At 38.3% G+C, this 13,265-nt stretch overlaps 1 protein-coding gene across 2 annotated transcripts in view; it reads left to right on the top strand.

Annotated features, from left to right (window-relative positions):
* ODF2L (outer dense fiber of sperm tails 2 like) overlaps positions 1-4,111 on the top strand; it is a 40,215-nt gene extending 36,104 nt beyond the window's left edge. For both annotated transcript variants that reach the window (XM_028142549.2, XM_054721237.1), the window contains 2 exons: positions 1,547-1,672; positions 3,891-4,111. In XM_028142549.2, the coding sequence (XP_027998350.2) occupies positions 1,547-1,672; positions 3,891-4,019 (255 nt within the window). In that variant the 3' untranslated portion in view covers positions 4,020-4,111. The remainder of the gene's footprint in view (positions 1-1,546; positions 1,673-3,890) is intronic.
* Positions 4,112-13,265: the final 9,154 nt, after the last annotated feature.

The following is a 13,265-nucleotide window of genomic DNA, read 5'->3' as shown; positions in this document are numbered from 1 at the left end:
TTGAATTCTGTCTCTGGTACATTATACCCTGACCCAGGACAAGTTACTTCCCTAAACTTTAATTTCTTAATTGATAAAATGGGGGTCATGAGTTTCCTCATAGGATTGCATGATGCTAAAAAGAGATCATCTACACCTTGATGATTCTCAGATACCTCTCTCTACTCCAGACTTCTTTGTCTCCTGAAATCTGGACTCGGATATTCTGGTACTTATTTGATATCTCCACTTAACAGAGGCATCTCAAACTTAACCTGTCCAACACCAGATTCTGAATCATTCCCTCTAAACTCTCTTCCACCCATGGTCTTTCCAAAGTGTGTTAATGGCACTTCCACAAGAGTCAGGTAAAATCCAGTATCCTTGATAGGTGGCTCTTATATCACAAGTATCATATACTTTTTTTTTTTAAACTGTGGGAAACCAATTTAAATGGATATTGAAGGACACATCATTGAATAAAAGCTAAGTAATAAAATGTATTACCATTGGTAGAATTGTAAGCCAGGTTTCTCAGCGCAACCAACCTGTAGGAGGAAAACAAGAAGTGACTTTATCTTGGGTTCAGTCTAAGTGGACTTTGGAAATGCTAGATGACCTTAGATTCCTGCTCATAGTGTTCAGAGTCCCCAGAGATGTGTGTGCCCTTTCCTTTCCCTCCGCTGCAGTGGACTGTGGGGCTGTCTCTAGTTCCTGCTTCACGAGGCAAGCTGTCACTGCACTGTCACCACTGTCCACACTGCAGGACATGGTCATGGACATGGATATTTGTTCTGAGGGCTCTTTCTCCCACAGCTTTCTCCCATAACTGCCAGCATGCCTCAGTCACAATTGCCCTCAGAATTTGTGCACAAGACATCTTGGTAGATCACTTTACAATAACTTAGAACTTAGTCCATAGGAATTAGATTAGAGGATAGTTCTTCCCATTGTTCCTTGCTCCTTAAGTAGTCCCTGCCTCCACTCTCATTATTGTGGCTCCAGCCCTACCTTTTTGCAAATAGGCTCCCACATATCTGAATCCTTGGAAGAACATAGCTAAGTGAGACTTTCTACTAAATAAGCAGTCAGAGAAATGTGAGAACTCAAATTCAGATCACTTGGAAAGTGAAGGAATGAAAACTCAATCTCTTTTGTTTGTGTATAAAGTGTATATATCACCTGCCCTCCCCTAATTCTATCCATCCAAGCATTTAATGAGAACTTCCTAGATTCTAGCACCAGTCCTGACACCCCGGTGAATATAAATACTGTAAAGCAGAGATTGGTCTCAGTAAGATATAAAAATATAGTATTGGGGAGAAAACCTACTGAAGTTACAGAATAGTGCAAATGCATATATCTCTTGTATCTTAAGCCATTTTTCAGATACTATATTACATGTGCTTCCTTAACATACAACAACTTTAAACACTTTCTAATTAAATTGTCTAGCATCCAATTAATAATCTACTTGGAAAAAAAGAGGTATAATATAACTATGTCAGGGCTTTATACTTCAAAGAAAGTACATTTAGTTACTTTACTTTTTTAATGAAAATTACAGGTTTCTGAAGAAATAGAGAAAATGTCATCTCGAGAGAGGGCTTTACAAATTAAAATATTAGATCTGGAAACTGAACTTAGAAAGAAAAATGAAGAACAAAATCAACTTGTTTGCAAAATAAACAGTGTAAGTATTAGTATGGCTTATGTATTTTCATAAAAAATAAATTACCAAGTTAGTTTACTTAAACAGTTAAAGTACAAAGTGAGGGAAATTAGGGCCATTTCTTTATTGATACTATTACAAATAACAAATAATATAAATCACACAAATTAAAAATATCAGGGTTATGCCAAAGAATTATTATCCTCATCTTCGGTAGCTTCTGTTACCTTTTTTCCCGAAGTTTCATTGGGCCCTTTCCCTACACATTATTTTAGCATGACAGCTGCTTAATGAAAGTTACAGATATTCTACTTACTTTCTTTCTGTTCTGAATTTTTCATTTCATTTCACAATTTAAACAATTATTATGAGTTAGATTTTAATATTTGTCTTGAATAATGAATATTCTATCTTAGAAAGTTATAAGTTGGCATTAAGTAAATATTCGCTATTATTATATCTGCATAGGAGATGAATGCTTTGGTTCACTCAGCCATGAAATAAAATTACCAAGTTGTCTGTGTTTAATTAATCTTCTAATGTTTTTTCCTAAATATTCCTGAAATAGCCAACTGGCATAAGATATTATGAAAGCTAGCACTAGTCATGACTAAATTACCTGAAAACTGTCTACTTAACAATGACATATAAAATAATGATACTTAATTTTTTCCAGGAGCTGGAGACTCCATGAAAACTAATTTTTCATTCCCAAGTGTCTAAAAAGTTGAAAACCTGAAAGGTTAAAAAGTTAAATGACTTTTTGGCATGTAATATTAGTTTAATTGTATTGCCATCAAAAGTTCCATGGCAGTTTTAATCAGAACAAAACATTTTTCACTTTGAATTTAGCATAGGCCTTCCCTTTATTTCTAATTTTTTTAACCCACCATCAGAATTGCTGATATTGTAAATATGTCATGTCCTTCATACAGTTAAAGCTTCTGAAAAAATAAAATAAGTACACTAAGATGAGATGGGTTTTGCTTTAATGCTCCCAATACTTGGCTAAAGCTGCCAAAATAAATAGATTTAATATTTGATACTCTATTAAACCTGAAAAATTTTACAGTAGTAAAAATCTAGAATGCTAAGCATAGATTTAGATATTGCTAAAAAAGGAGTTTATGTATTCTGTCCCTTTCAGTATTTATTTTGTATACCTACCTTACCTCCAATTGAATTGTAAACACCCAGAGAGCCTGTCTCATAATTGATTGTATCTGGTGTCTGCCACAGTGCCCTGCCCATGTAGCAGGCCTTCATAGATTTTTTTGCCCAAGTGTTCCAGTGGGGGGCAGAGTGAGTGCACAGACTTAAGGGTGTCTTCAGCAGCTTAACTCAGGCCAACCTTCCTGAAGCCTGAAATGACTTTGGAGTCTTATGTGTTATCCTAAATGTATGCACATTTTGCATTCTGCCTCACAATATGTGGCTTGTATTAGTATCTTTTCCTCTAAATTGTTGAGTAAAATTGATGTTCTACATCTACAAAGATGCATTATATTCATTCTGTGACGTTGTATAGCCTAGACTAGCACATTTTTTCATCCCACCTACTTCACTTGAGGGTCATTGAGCATTGCTCAGTTTCAGAAGATGTCAGGTATTATTGAACACCTGATGGGAGGGAGATAAAAGATTTTTCTTCTCAAGGTGTCTATGTTTTAGTTGGAAGCTAAATGATATCTTGGAAATTTATATGCAACTGATTATTTTAAAACTTTATTATGTTTTTAATTTTTTTAAATAAAGAATATCTATAATATTAAGAGTTCATTTTATTTATGAAATATTCAAAAAATAAAATGTTTATATTATCAAAGCTGGAATTCTGTCCATTTTTAAGACAGCAAAAGTCATTTTAATGTTATAAAATATGAATTTTTAGGTAGAGAAAATGGCAAAAACTAGTATTAAAATGTCATGTTAGATGTGAGAAATTAGGACAACTTTAAAACCCACTTATTAAGTTAATCATGTTAAATGTGTAATAATTTGGGGCTAAATGAATATGTAGTACAAAAAAGTATATCACAGTAAATATCATCCATTTACTTTTTCTGTATTGTAAAGAAAAGTGAGCTCTAAGATAAGTTATTAACAAACACATCAGATGGTTAGGAGTCTTTTAAAAAATTAAAATTCATGTAGTCAATTATTGTATATATAAATGTTATATTATGACTATCCTTTGATATGAATGTCATTATTGATTATCTATTTCTTTTTTATTTAGAAAACACAACATCAGGAAGTACGTTTGAAAGAAATACAACATAGTCTTGAAAAGTCGGAGAATCAAAATGAGAGTATTAAGAATTATTTACAGTTTCTTAAAACTTCTTATGTAACAATGTTTGGATAAATTGTCGAATTGATTTTCTATAAGCAACAGGTTTTTATTGTGAGTCAAAAAAGTGATTAAGTAAAAAATACACTACCTGTTGTTATACTTTATGATTTGTGGGTGGTGGTATTAGAATTTTTATGTAAAGATTTTTTTAAATTTTATTATCCAGTTGAAACTTAAACGAGATGTTAGCATTCTTTTTTGCTGGATAATTTTTACTTAGCTCTGGTTTAATTTCTAGTTAAGTTATATTGGTTTTTCAAATATTTTTTATACATACAGAAAAGAAGCCAGAATCATTCTTTGTGTGTCTGTAGCCACCATCCAAGTGAATTTGTAAGAAATCTCTTGTTAATTATGAGCTAAATACATGATTTTAAATAATGTAGATCATCGTTTTACATTGTGTAGCTAAAAATGTTTTAATATAATAAAGGAAAATACTCTGGATATGAATTTTTAATAATGTATAGTTACATTCTTTCTAAAGATACCTCATGTCTTGATGTACTTAATATTGCTTCAGGTATATGCTAAGATACCATTATAATTTGTGAGGTTTAAATATACAATTTTAAGTCTTAGCTATTAAATGCAAACTGACATTTGAAAACGTTGTCCCAGGGCCAACTCACATGAGATGATCAAAATAAGCACCCTAATAAGAAGCTTTAGGATAAGGTCTTTATTTTGAGATGACATAGAGATACCAAGAACTTGCTTCCCACAAGTGCCAAGACAGGATGCTCCAAAAGGGGATGGATGTAGTTGAGAAGGGATCACATAATAGTGATTCCTCTCAAACAGTGGAGCTGTTTATTCCAAGGGCACTCGGGTCTCAAAAGATCATTCTAAGTACTACGCAGTCCAGCTTCTGAACAAAGCTCCATCTCCCCAAGATGTTTCATCTTCTCCCATCAGAATTGGGGGCCTGCTTTTCTCTGGTCCCCTCACTCCTAAGAATGCCATATCATCTGCAGGGGCTTACTTCCCAATGACCCAACTGCTTCATAGTATCTTTCTTAAAATAGAAAAATATAGTAATTTTATTTCCCAACATTTGCTGACAATGTTAGTGTTGCTTTTAATAAAGAAAAAAAATCATAGTGCCTGTACTAAAACACATGCTTGACCCTTGTCGTCCTTTTTTCATCTCCCAAGGCAAAGTGAGCCTTAAGAAATCCTCAGGTGAAAGGAACTAAGGTTCTTGAGTATTGTTCACTGGACTGTGAGCTCCCTGGGGTAGAAGTCTATCTTATTCATATTTCTGTTTCAGCCATTACACAATATTTGGAATATAGTAGGTACTCAGTTGATATTTGTGGATAGCTAGATGGATAGATGTTGAGCAGAGGACTTGTTCATATTCCTGTTTTAGGTATGAAAAACTACAAGCATAGAGGGGTTAGCACCATGGTTGTGGTATAAAACTTTTACGTTTTAAAGTCCACATGTGAACTCAAGTCTTCTGATTCTAAAATTAAAGTTCCGTGAACAGTGCTCTTTTTCTGTTGGGAGCAGTGTAAGAGCAGCCGCCCATCAGCAGTGTTGCTCTTATTTATTGAGTACTTCTACGTGCCAAAGTCCGAGGTGTGGTGCATTTCATCTTTAGGCCTGATTGAGAGGAGTGCTGTTAACTTTTTTTTTTTCCATTTACTTTTCAGGAAACCCAAACATAAAAAGGTTAAGTAACTTGTCAAAAGACACACAGCTAGTATATGTTTCATAAATAAAGGTAATGTTTTTGCCCAACAGTCATGCATTTACCTCACCTATGAATACATTCTCTTTTTTATATTTTTAATTTGTATCAAAGTAATTTGTGCATATGACATTGAAAAATTGGTACCTGCAATGTTTTAGACAGGCTGAAAGGAAAAAGACTACTGCAAAGTCCCTAAGGCTGGTACTCAGACACTAGCGACACAGATGACAAAGAAGTTTCCCAGACCCTAGAAGAACTTCAACAATATCTGTGCTTAATATTTCCATGTGAAGCGTTAGGCAGATATTGGGCTCTCTGGTGTATGAATGAAACTCAGTGTCACGGAGGACCCAAATCAGTGCCTGGTGTCCCTAAGCAGTGTCTTTGCTTCCAGTTTCCTGCTATTGGCTGGCAGGGTTTTATCTTCATCCTTGACACCTCATGACTTTCTTAAGTCCCAAAAGTTTTCTTCTATTGTTTATGTGATTACTAGAGGCTGATGCATGAAAATTCCCCCAGCTGCCAGCACTGGCTTCCCTCCTGCACCGGCTTCCCTCGGGCTGCCCGCAGGCACCTGGGACCCAGGCAGGCTTTCCTCCAGCCCCGGCTTTGTCAGGAAGGACATCCAGAATGACGTCCAGTCTAATTAGAATATTACCTTTTTATTATTATAGACTAGAGGCCTGGTGCATGAAATTCGTGCACAGAGGGGGGGTTCCTCAGCCCGGCCTGCACCCTTTCCAATCTGGGACCCCTCATGGGATGTCCAACTGCCAGTTTAGGCCCAATTCCACAGGAACTGGGCCTAAACCGTCAGTTGGACATCCCTCTTGCAATCCGGGATGACTGGCTCCTAACCACTCACCTGCTTGCCTGCCTGATTGCCCCTAAACCCTCTGCCTGCCTGCCTGATTGCCCCTAACCCCTCTGCCTGCTGGTCTGATCGCCCCTACCTTGCCCCCTTGCTGGCCTGATCTCCCCTACCTTGCCCCCCTGTGGGCCTGATCACCTCTACCTTACCCCCCACCAGCCTGATCGCCCCTACCTTGCCCCCCCTGCTGGCCTGATCGCCTCTACCTTGTCCCCCTGCCTGCCTGATTACCCCTAACCTTTCTGCCTGCCTGCCTGATAGCCTCTAACTGCCTCTGCCTGATCACCCCTAACTGCCCTCCCCTGCTGGCCTGATCTCATCCCTAACTGCTCTCCCCTGCTGGCCTGATCACCCCTAACTGCCCTCCCCTGCTGGCCTGATCTCGCCCCCAACTGCCCTCCCCTGCCGGCCTGATCGCCCCAACTGCCTCTGCCTTGGCCCCCACCACCATGGCTTTGTCCAAAAGGAAGTCGGATGTCCAGAAGATGGCCAGTTGACCCGGTCTAATTAGCATATTACTCTTTTATTAGTATAGATAATTAGTATAGATAGATTATATAAAATAGGATTGCTTAAATGGCGGGGGTGGGGGGGGGGAAGCCTTTTTCAGCAGGAGGAGATGCTCTTGGCAGACAAAAACACATAATCCCTATATCTGGAATGATAGCCAGCCATTTGCACTATATTGCCAAACCGGTCATTAAAAATTGAATCACTTTCTTACACCTTACACCAAAGAGCTGTTGCCCTTAAAACCCCTCCTCAGCCCCCACCTTAGGTTCTGCCTTCACAGTTCACCCAGATTTGGTTCTGATTGGTTGGTTTCTATGCCAGTCAGGGTAAAAAGCCCCACCTCCTATGCAGCCATTAGGTCCTCGCAATTCACCCAGATTTGGTTCTGATTGGTCAGTTTCTATGCCAATCAGCATCTCCGGGCCTATCTCTGGGCCTGATCATTGAGGCGGGGCTGATCAGCATCTGCAAGTGGGCTGAACTGCTGACCTCTGGGAGAGAGAGAGAGAGAGGCTTGGCTGCTAGCGAGGCTGGGAGAGAGAAGCAGGGTCTGACCACCCTGTTTCTGTCTTCGGCCTTGCCAGCAGCCGCTGCCACTGCTGATCAACTCTGCCTCTCTCTCTCTCCGAGAGGTCAGCAGTTCAGCCTGCTCACCTGCTGCACGCACTGCCTGGCGTTCGGTGGAGCCTCCGGTCATTGTGGATGTTATGACCCTGCTCTTTATATATATAGATTACATCTCCACATGTTCCTTTTCTCCTTTAATCTGCTGGATCTGACTTCCATGCAACTTGTCTTTTTTCTCATGGTATCTGTCACTAATATGCTTCTCAAGGGCAGTCATTCTCTTCTTCTGTTAGATATTGAATTTATAATTAAATCATGTTGTTGTTTTGTAGTTCCTGAAAGTGTTCATTTTTAGTGCTGTAATTCCATTATATTCTCATTAAAATTCTCTCCTGTTTCTTCCTTCCATTAGTTCTACGTCAGTAGGCATCTCCAGTTTCTCTTCTGCTGGCCATCTTTTCTTTCCAAGCCCCATAAGTGAGTTTTCATTTTCCTTGCATACTCATGCTTGTGGTTCCCTCAGTAACTGCCAGCAGGCTGCCTTGTGTATTTCTTGGGCAGCAGCAAACCAAGTGGTGAAATGCATGATGGTTTTCATTCTCATGGGCCTGAGACCTATTATCCTCCACTGAAGTGCTAGGAGAAACCATTCTGTCCCCAGACTTTCAGCTGCAAGCATGAGTTTTTTTCCACCTATAAAAACTGGAAGCACTTTGCTCCACTGAAGAGCGCACTTCAAGGTTTTTCTGGATCAGCAAGTTTTTTGCAGCAAGTAAGAGAAGTCCCTTTGGGAGGGGAACTACAGGCAGCAACTGTACCTTGAATAATGTGCAGCAATTTAAAGAATGAATTCAGTCTGTATATTTGCTGGCTTGAGATTAGTTCATGATTTTTATTTTTAGGTGAAGACAAGTCACAGAATTATGTATTCAACATGATTCATTTTTTAAAAATATTTTTATTGATTTCAGAGAGGAAGGAAGAGGGAGAGAGAGATAGAAACATCCACAATGAGAGAGAATCATGGATTGGCTGCCTCCTGCAAGTCCCCTACTGGGGATCAAGCCCACAACCCGGGCATGTACCCTTGACCGGAATCAAACCTGGGACCTTTCAGTTTGCAGGCCAATGCTCTATCCACTGAGCTAAACTGGCTAGGGCATGATTCACTTTTTGTAATCAAAACAAGCATCTGTGTACATAAGTTCACATATGTGGGTATCAGCATGGAGGTAGGTACAGAGAAGCCTAAATGCTAAATGCCTTGGTAGGGATGGGAAAAATACGAATAACTTTTTGTCCTAATGAAATTGTTACTCTTCCATTTTTTTCCCCCTATTCAGATAAAATTTTTAAAGGTTGAATGACAGACCTGAAAGGTGTGGGAATGGAAGAATAGGATTGGTGAGAGGTTTGGTCTGAGAATGAAATAGTATTGGAATTTGATTTCAGAGGTAGAGTAGTATGGGACTAGGAAAAAATGAGGAGAAGCCTGCTTGAGGTGGAGATGAGTCACTGTAGTCCAGGGTGTTGAGTAACTGAAGTCTTAGATGTTGAAACTGTCTAGAATTTGGAAGGATTTGGGGTGGAGCTGAAGAAAAAGCATCCTGATTAAATGTGAGCAGATAAGTAGATGGCTGTGATAAGGAATTAAGTTCTAAAAACTAACAGTGGTTTCTGATTGCATTTAGAATAAATTCCAAAGTCCTCAATGTGACCCTCAAGACTCTGCACATTCTGGCCCTCACATTCATGGCCTCCAGGCCCTGCAAACCTCCTCAGCCTCAAACCATTCTCTTCCTCACCCACTAGGTCCAGTTGTACTTCCTTCCTTGAAAACAGTTCATTCTTTCCTTCCTTTTCTCATCCTGAAATGCTCCCCAGTTCCCCTACTCTTGGCCTGACTAAATTGTACTATTCATATACCTTCTTATTCTTTTCTTTCATAATTGGCAATTATATTTTGAGTGTGATTATCTCAGTAGATTTTGATCTCTCTGAGGATTTTCAGTTCTGTAGTCTGGTACATAGCAGGCACTAGTACATATGTGTTGGATGGATACATAGATGGAGGAATGGTGATATTGCCTTTAGTTCTGAGCTTCAAAGCAGGACCATGGCACTCACTTAAGAAAGGCAGGGAAATTATACAGTCTGGGAGAGTGACTATCTTTCACTCTTGAGGACTGCAAGGAGGCAGTTTCCTAGGTGAAGGGTTGGGTTTCCTTTCAGACAGAGGTAGAGACTGAGAAGATTCAGGGTGCACCTTATGTATCAGACATGTTCTAGAGGCCACAGTGGAAATGGGAGAGAGTGGGTACTAGGAGAGAGTCAGGAAGGTAGAGTGGGCTCTTGCTTTAGGTAGTTTGAGGAATTTCTCTTCTTTTTCTTTTCTAAGAATTAAATCAAATCCCATGTGTTGTCTTTTCTTTTGATACTATGCATTGGGACAGTTGCTTAAATCCTAAGTATAAAAGGCAGTGGTTTTGATTTATTTAACACTAGAGGCTCAGTGCATGAAATTCGTGCATGGGGGGAGGGTCCCTTCAGCCCAGCCTGCACCCTCTCCAATCCAGGACCCCTTGGGTGATGTCAGACATCCCTCTCACAATCCTGGACCGCTGGCTCCTAATCGCTCACCTGCCTGCCTGCCTGATCAACCCTAACAGCCCCTCCGCCCCCCGCCGGCCTGATTGCCCCTCACTGCCTCTGTGTGCCGGCCTGGTTGCCCCTAACTTCCCCCCACTGCCAGCCAGGTCACCCCCAATTGCCCCCCCTGCCAGCCTGGTTGCCCCCAACTGCCCTCCTGCTGGCCTGGTCGCCCCCAACTACCCCCCCTGCCGGCCTGGTCGCCCCACGCAGCCTGCTTGTTCAGTCATTTGGTTGTCCCTCACTAATCCCCCTGCCAGCCTGTTTGCCCCATGCAGCCGGCTGTTCAGTTGTTTGGTCATCCCTCACTAACCCCCCTGCTGGCCTGGTCATAGGCAGCCATCTTATGAGGGTGTGAGGGTCAATTTGCATATCACCTCTTTATTATATAAGATTACAGTTTGTTGTGGGATGTTAAGATTTAACACTTCCACAAAAGACAAATAAATATTAAAGATGAATAAGTAACATTTTTTCCCCTTTAAAACTTAAGAGATCTTAAAATTGTGATTAGTTTTACTTTTAAAAAATAACTCAAGTATCTTCCTTTGCTTCTTTTGCATAGTGGGGCTTGAAGGGAGGAAGCAATGTTAGGAACCTCTATATCTAGTTTGTTGTTATAAGATGAAGTTAATATTGACAACAGATTGTGGTTTAAACTATAAAAATTAAACCTGTGATTAACTATCACACATTATTTGATTAAAAACATTGTAATTATATACTGTAATCACTTTTTTGCAAGCTTCAAGTTTATTTTTTGCAACATTTTTTGTAAAGTAGATATCTTTTCCTATCATTTAAAAAAATGCTCAATTTTTTTTAAGAACTAAGTAAAAAAGGCATCAAAACCCAAGGTAGTTAGGTATATATAAATAATATTTTAAAAATAGTGATTTTATTTTAATAATTAATGGTAATAAAAATTTATTAATGTCACCTGAATATAATACTATCTAAAACTTTTTTTATTTTTAAAATATTTGTGTTTACTTCTACAAATAAGCACAATCAATTACCTTAAAACTTGAAAAAATTTATTTCTATGTTACAAGTCTAATTTGGTTTTTATTTTGATCCTTTCTTACTTGAAAAATGATGTTTTAGCTCGAACACTATCAGAACTTGAAGCATTTCAAGAAATAAGAATTTTAAATTAGCTGACATAAATTATAAATATTTCTCTCTTTTTCACATCCAGTGCGGCTAGAGAGCAGTCCAGTTCCTGAGTAGGGGCTGCTGGGGATTGAGAAAATGAAAGATAGAGACAGACACAGAGATAGAAGGAAAAAGCTGGGGCAGGGTGGGACAGCTATCCTCTGATGGAGAGACAGTGACCCAGAGCCAATACAGCACATTTATTTTATATAGCAAAATACCAGGAAGTTTTACTAAAGCCCAAGACAAAGGAGATTATGTGCATTCTTGTGGCTTCTTTGTAACCATCACTTTTGGGTGGGCCTGGATAATCAGGTTTGTTCCTGGCTGGATTTAGATGATGAAACCCACCCCCTGGTGCCTGAGCTGAAGGTCAGGTTGACAACACACCTGCCTCTGGCAAGGTGTGTTTCCAGGACGTGGCTCTGCCAATGCCACTGAATTCAGCTGACAATAATTAAAGAAATGCTCATGTGCCTTCCCAGGTGCTCTCTACTATAAACTACCAAGCATAACTCTTGGGATAATTCTTGGGAGCATAATAGACACAATGATAGACTTTCTTTTTCCTGACTAACATGTAAAGAAGCTCTTACAAATTAATAAAATATGAATGTCCATCAGATAAAAGAGCCAAAGAATAAAAAAAAAGACAACTCAGGAATCACTAATGCCCAATAAACATGTTTACAAGATAATCAGACTTATTAGCAAAGAAATATAAATAAAATAATGTAAAACATGTAAAAAAACTAATCTCTCATTATTTTTCCTACAATAATTTTAAAAAGGTAATTCCTGCTTTTGAAAAGGTGGGGTAGAATAAGAATTTTTACACACTACCAATGGGACCTATTATCCTATTATCTCTGAATACACTATAATATATTGATTATTGCTCCATTGTTGGATAGTTATGTTGTTTCCATGTTTTCTGTTATATATTTTTCTTCAATGAATATCATCATGCACAATTCCTTGTCTGCATCTAATTATTACTTTACAACAAATGCCTAGATGTGAATTATTCTACCAAATACCATGAAAAATTTCAAGTTCTTGAAACAGAATTGTTGATGCCACTGCTGCAATTATATATATGAAATTTCCCTTTAAGCACTGGTTATCTATGGTTTGGTATATCACATCTACATTATATTTTAGTTCAAATATTTTTAGCTTTCTATTTTGATTTAATATTTAATTCATGCATTACATATCAATTTATTTCTAATTCTGAGGCAGTTGGGGATTTTCTAATTATCTTTCTACTTTCCTGACACTTGGAGATTTTTCATATACCGTATTTTCCAGCATATAAGACGACTTTTTAACCCAGGAAAATCTTCTCAAAACTCGGGGGTCGTGTTATACACTGGGTGTCATCTTATAGGGTGGGTATATCCCAAACTCTATATTTTAACTGGAAAAGTTGGGGGTCGTCTTGTACGCCCAGTCGTCTTATATGCCGGAAAATGCGGTATATATATTTCTGTAATTGGTTTCTAGTTTCTTTTGTCATCAGAGAATATGCATTATATGATTTTATTCCTTTGAGATTTGTTTTAGTACAAATTTGTTGATAGTATTTTTCAGGTTTTTCTATTTTTACCAACTTGTTTCAGTAACTGGAAGAGTAGAGCTGAAGTCTCTAACTATCATTGGGAATTTGTCTAGTTTCCCTTTCAGTTGGATCAATTTTTGCTTTATATATTTTGAAGCTCTATTATTAGGTGTATTTACAATTAGGATTATTATGACTTGGTGAATTGACACTTCAACATTATATAATGTCTCT

This window comes from Eptesicus fuscus, chromosome 9 (assembly GCF_027574615.1).
Source record: "Eptesicus fuscus isolate TK198812 chromosome 9, DD_ASM_mEF_20220401, whole genome shotgun sequence".
NCBI classification, from domain to species: domain Eukaryota; kingdom Metazoa; phylum Chordata; class Mammalia; order Chiroptera; family Vespertilionidae; genus Eptesicus; species Eptesicus fuscus.
This window is presented reverse-complemented; position numbering and strand designations above follow the sequence as displayed.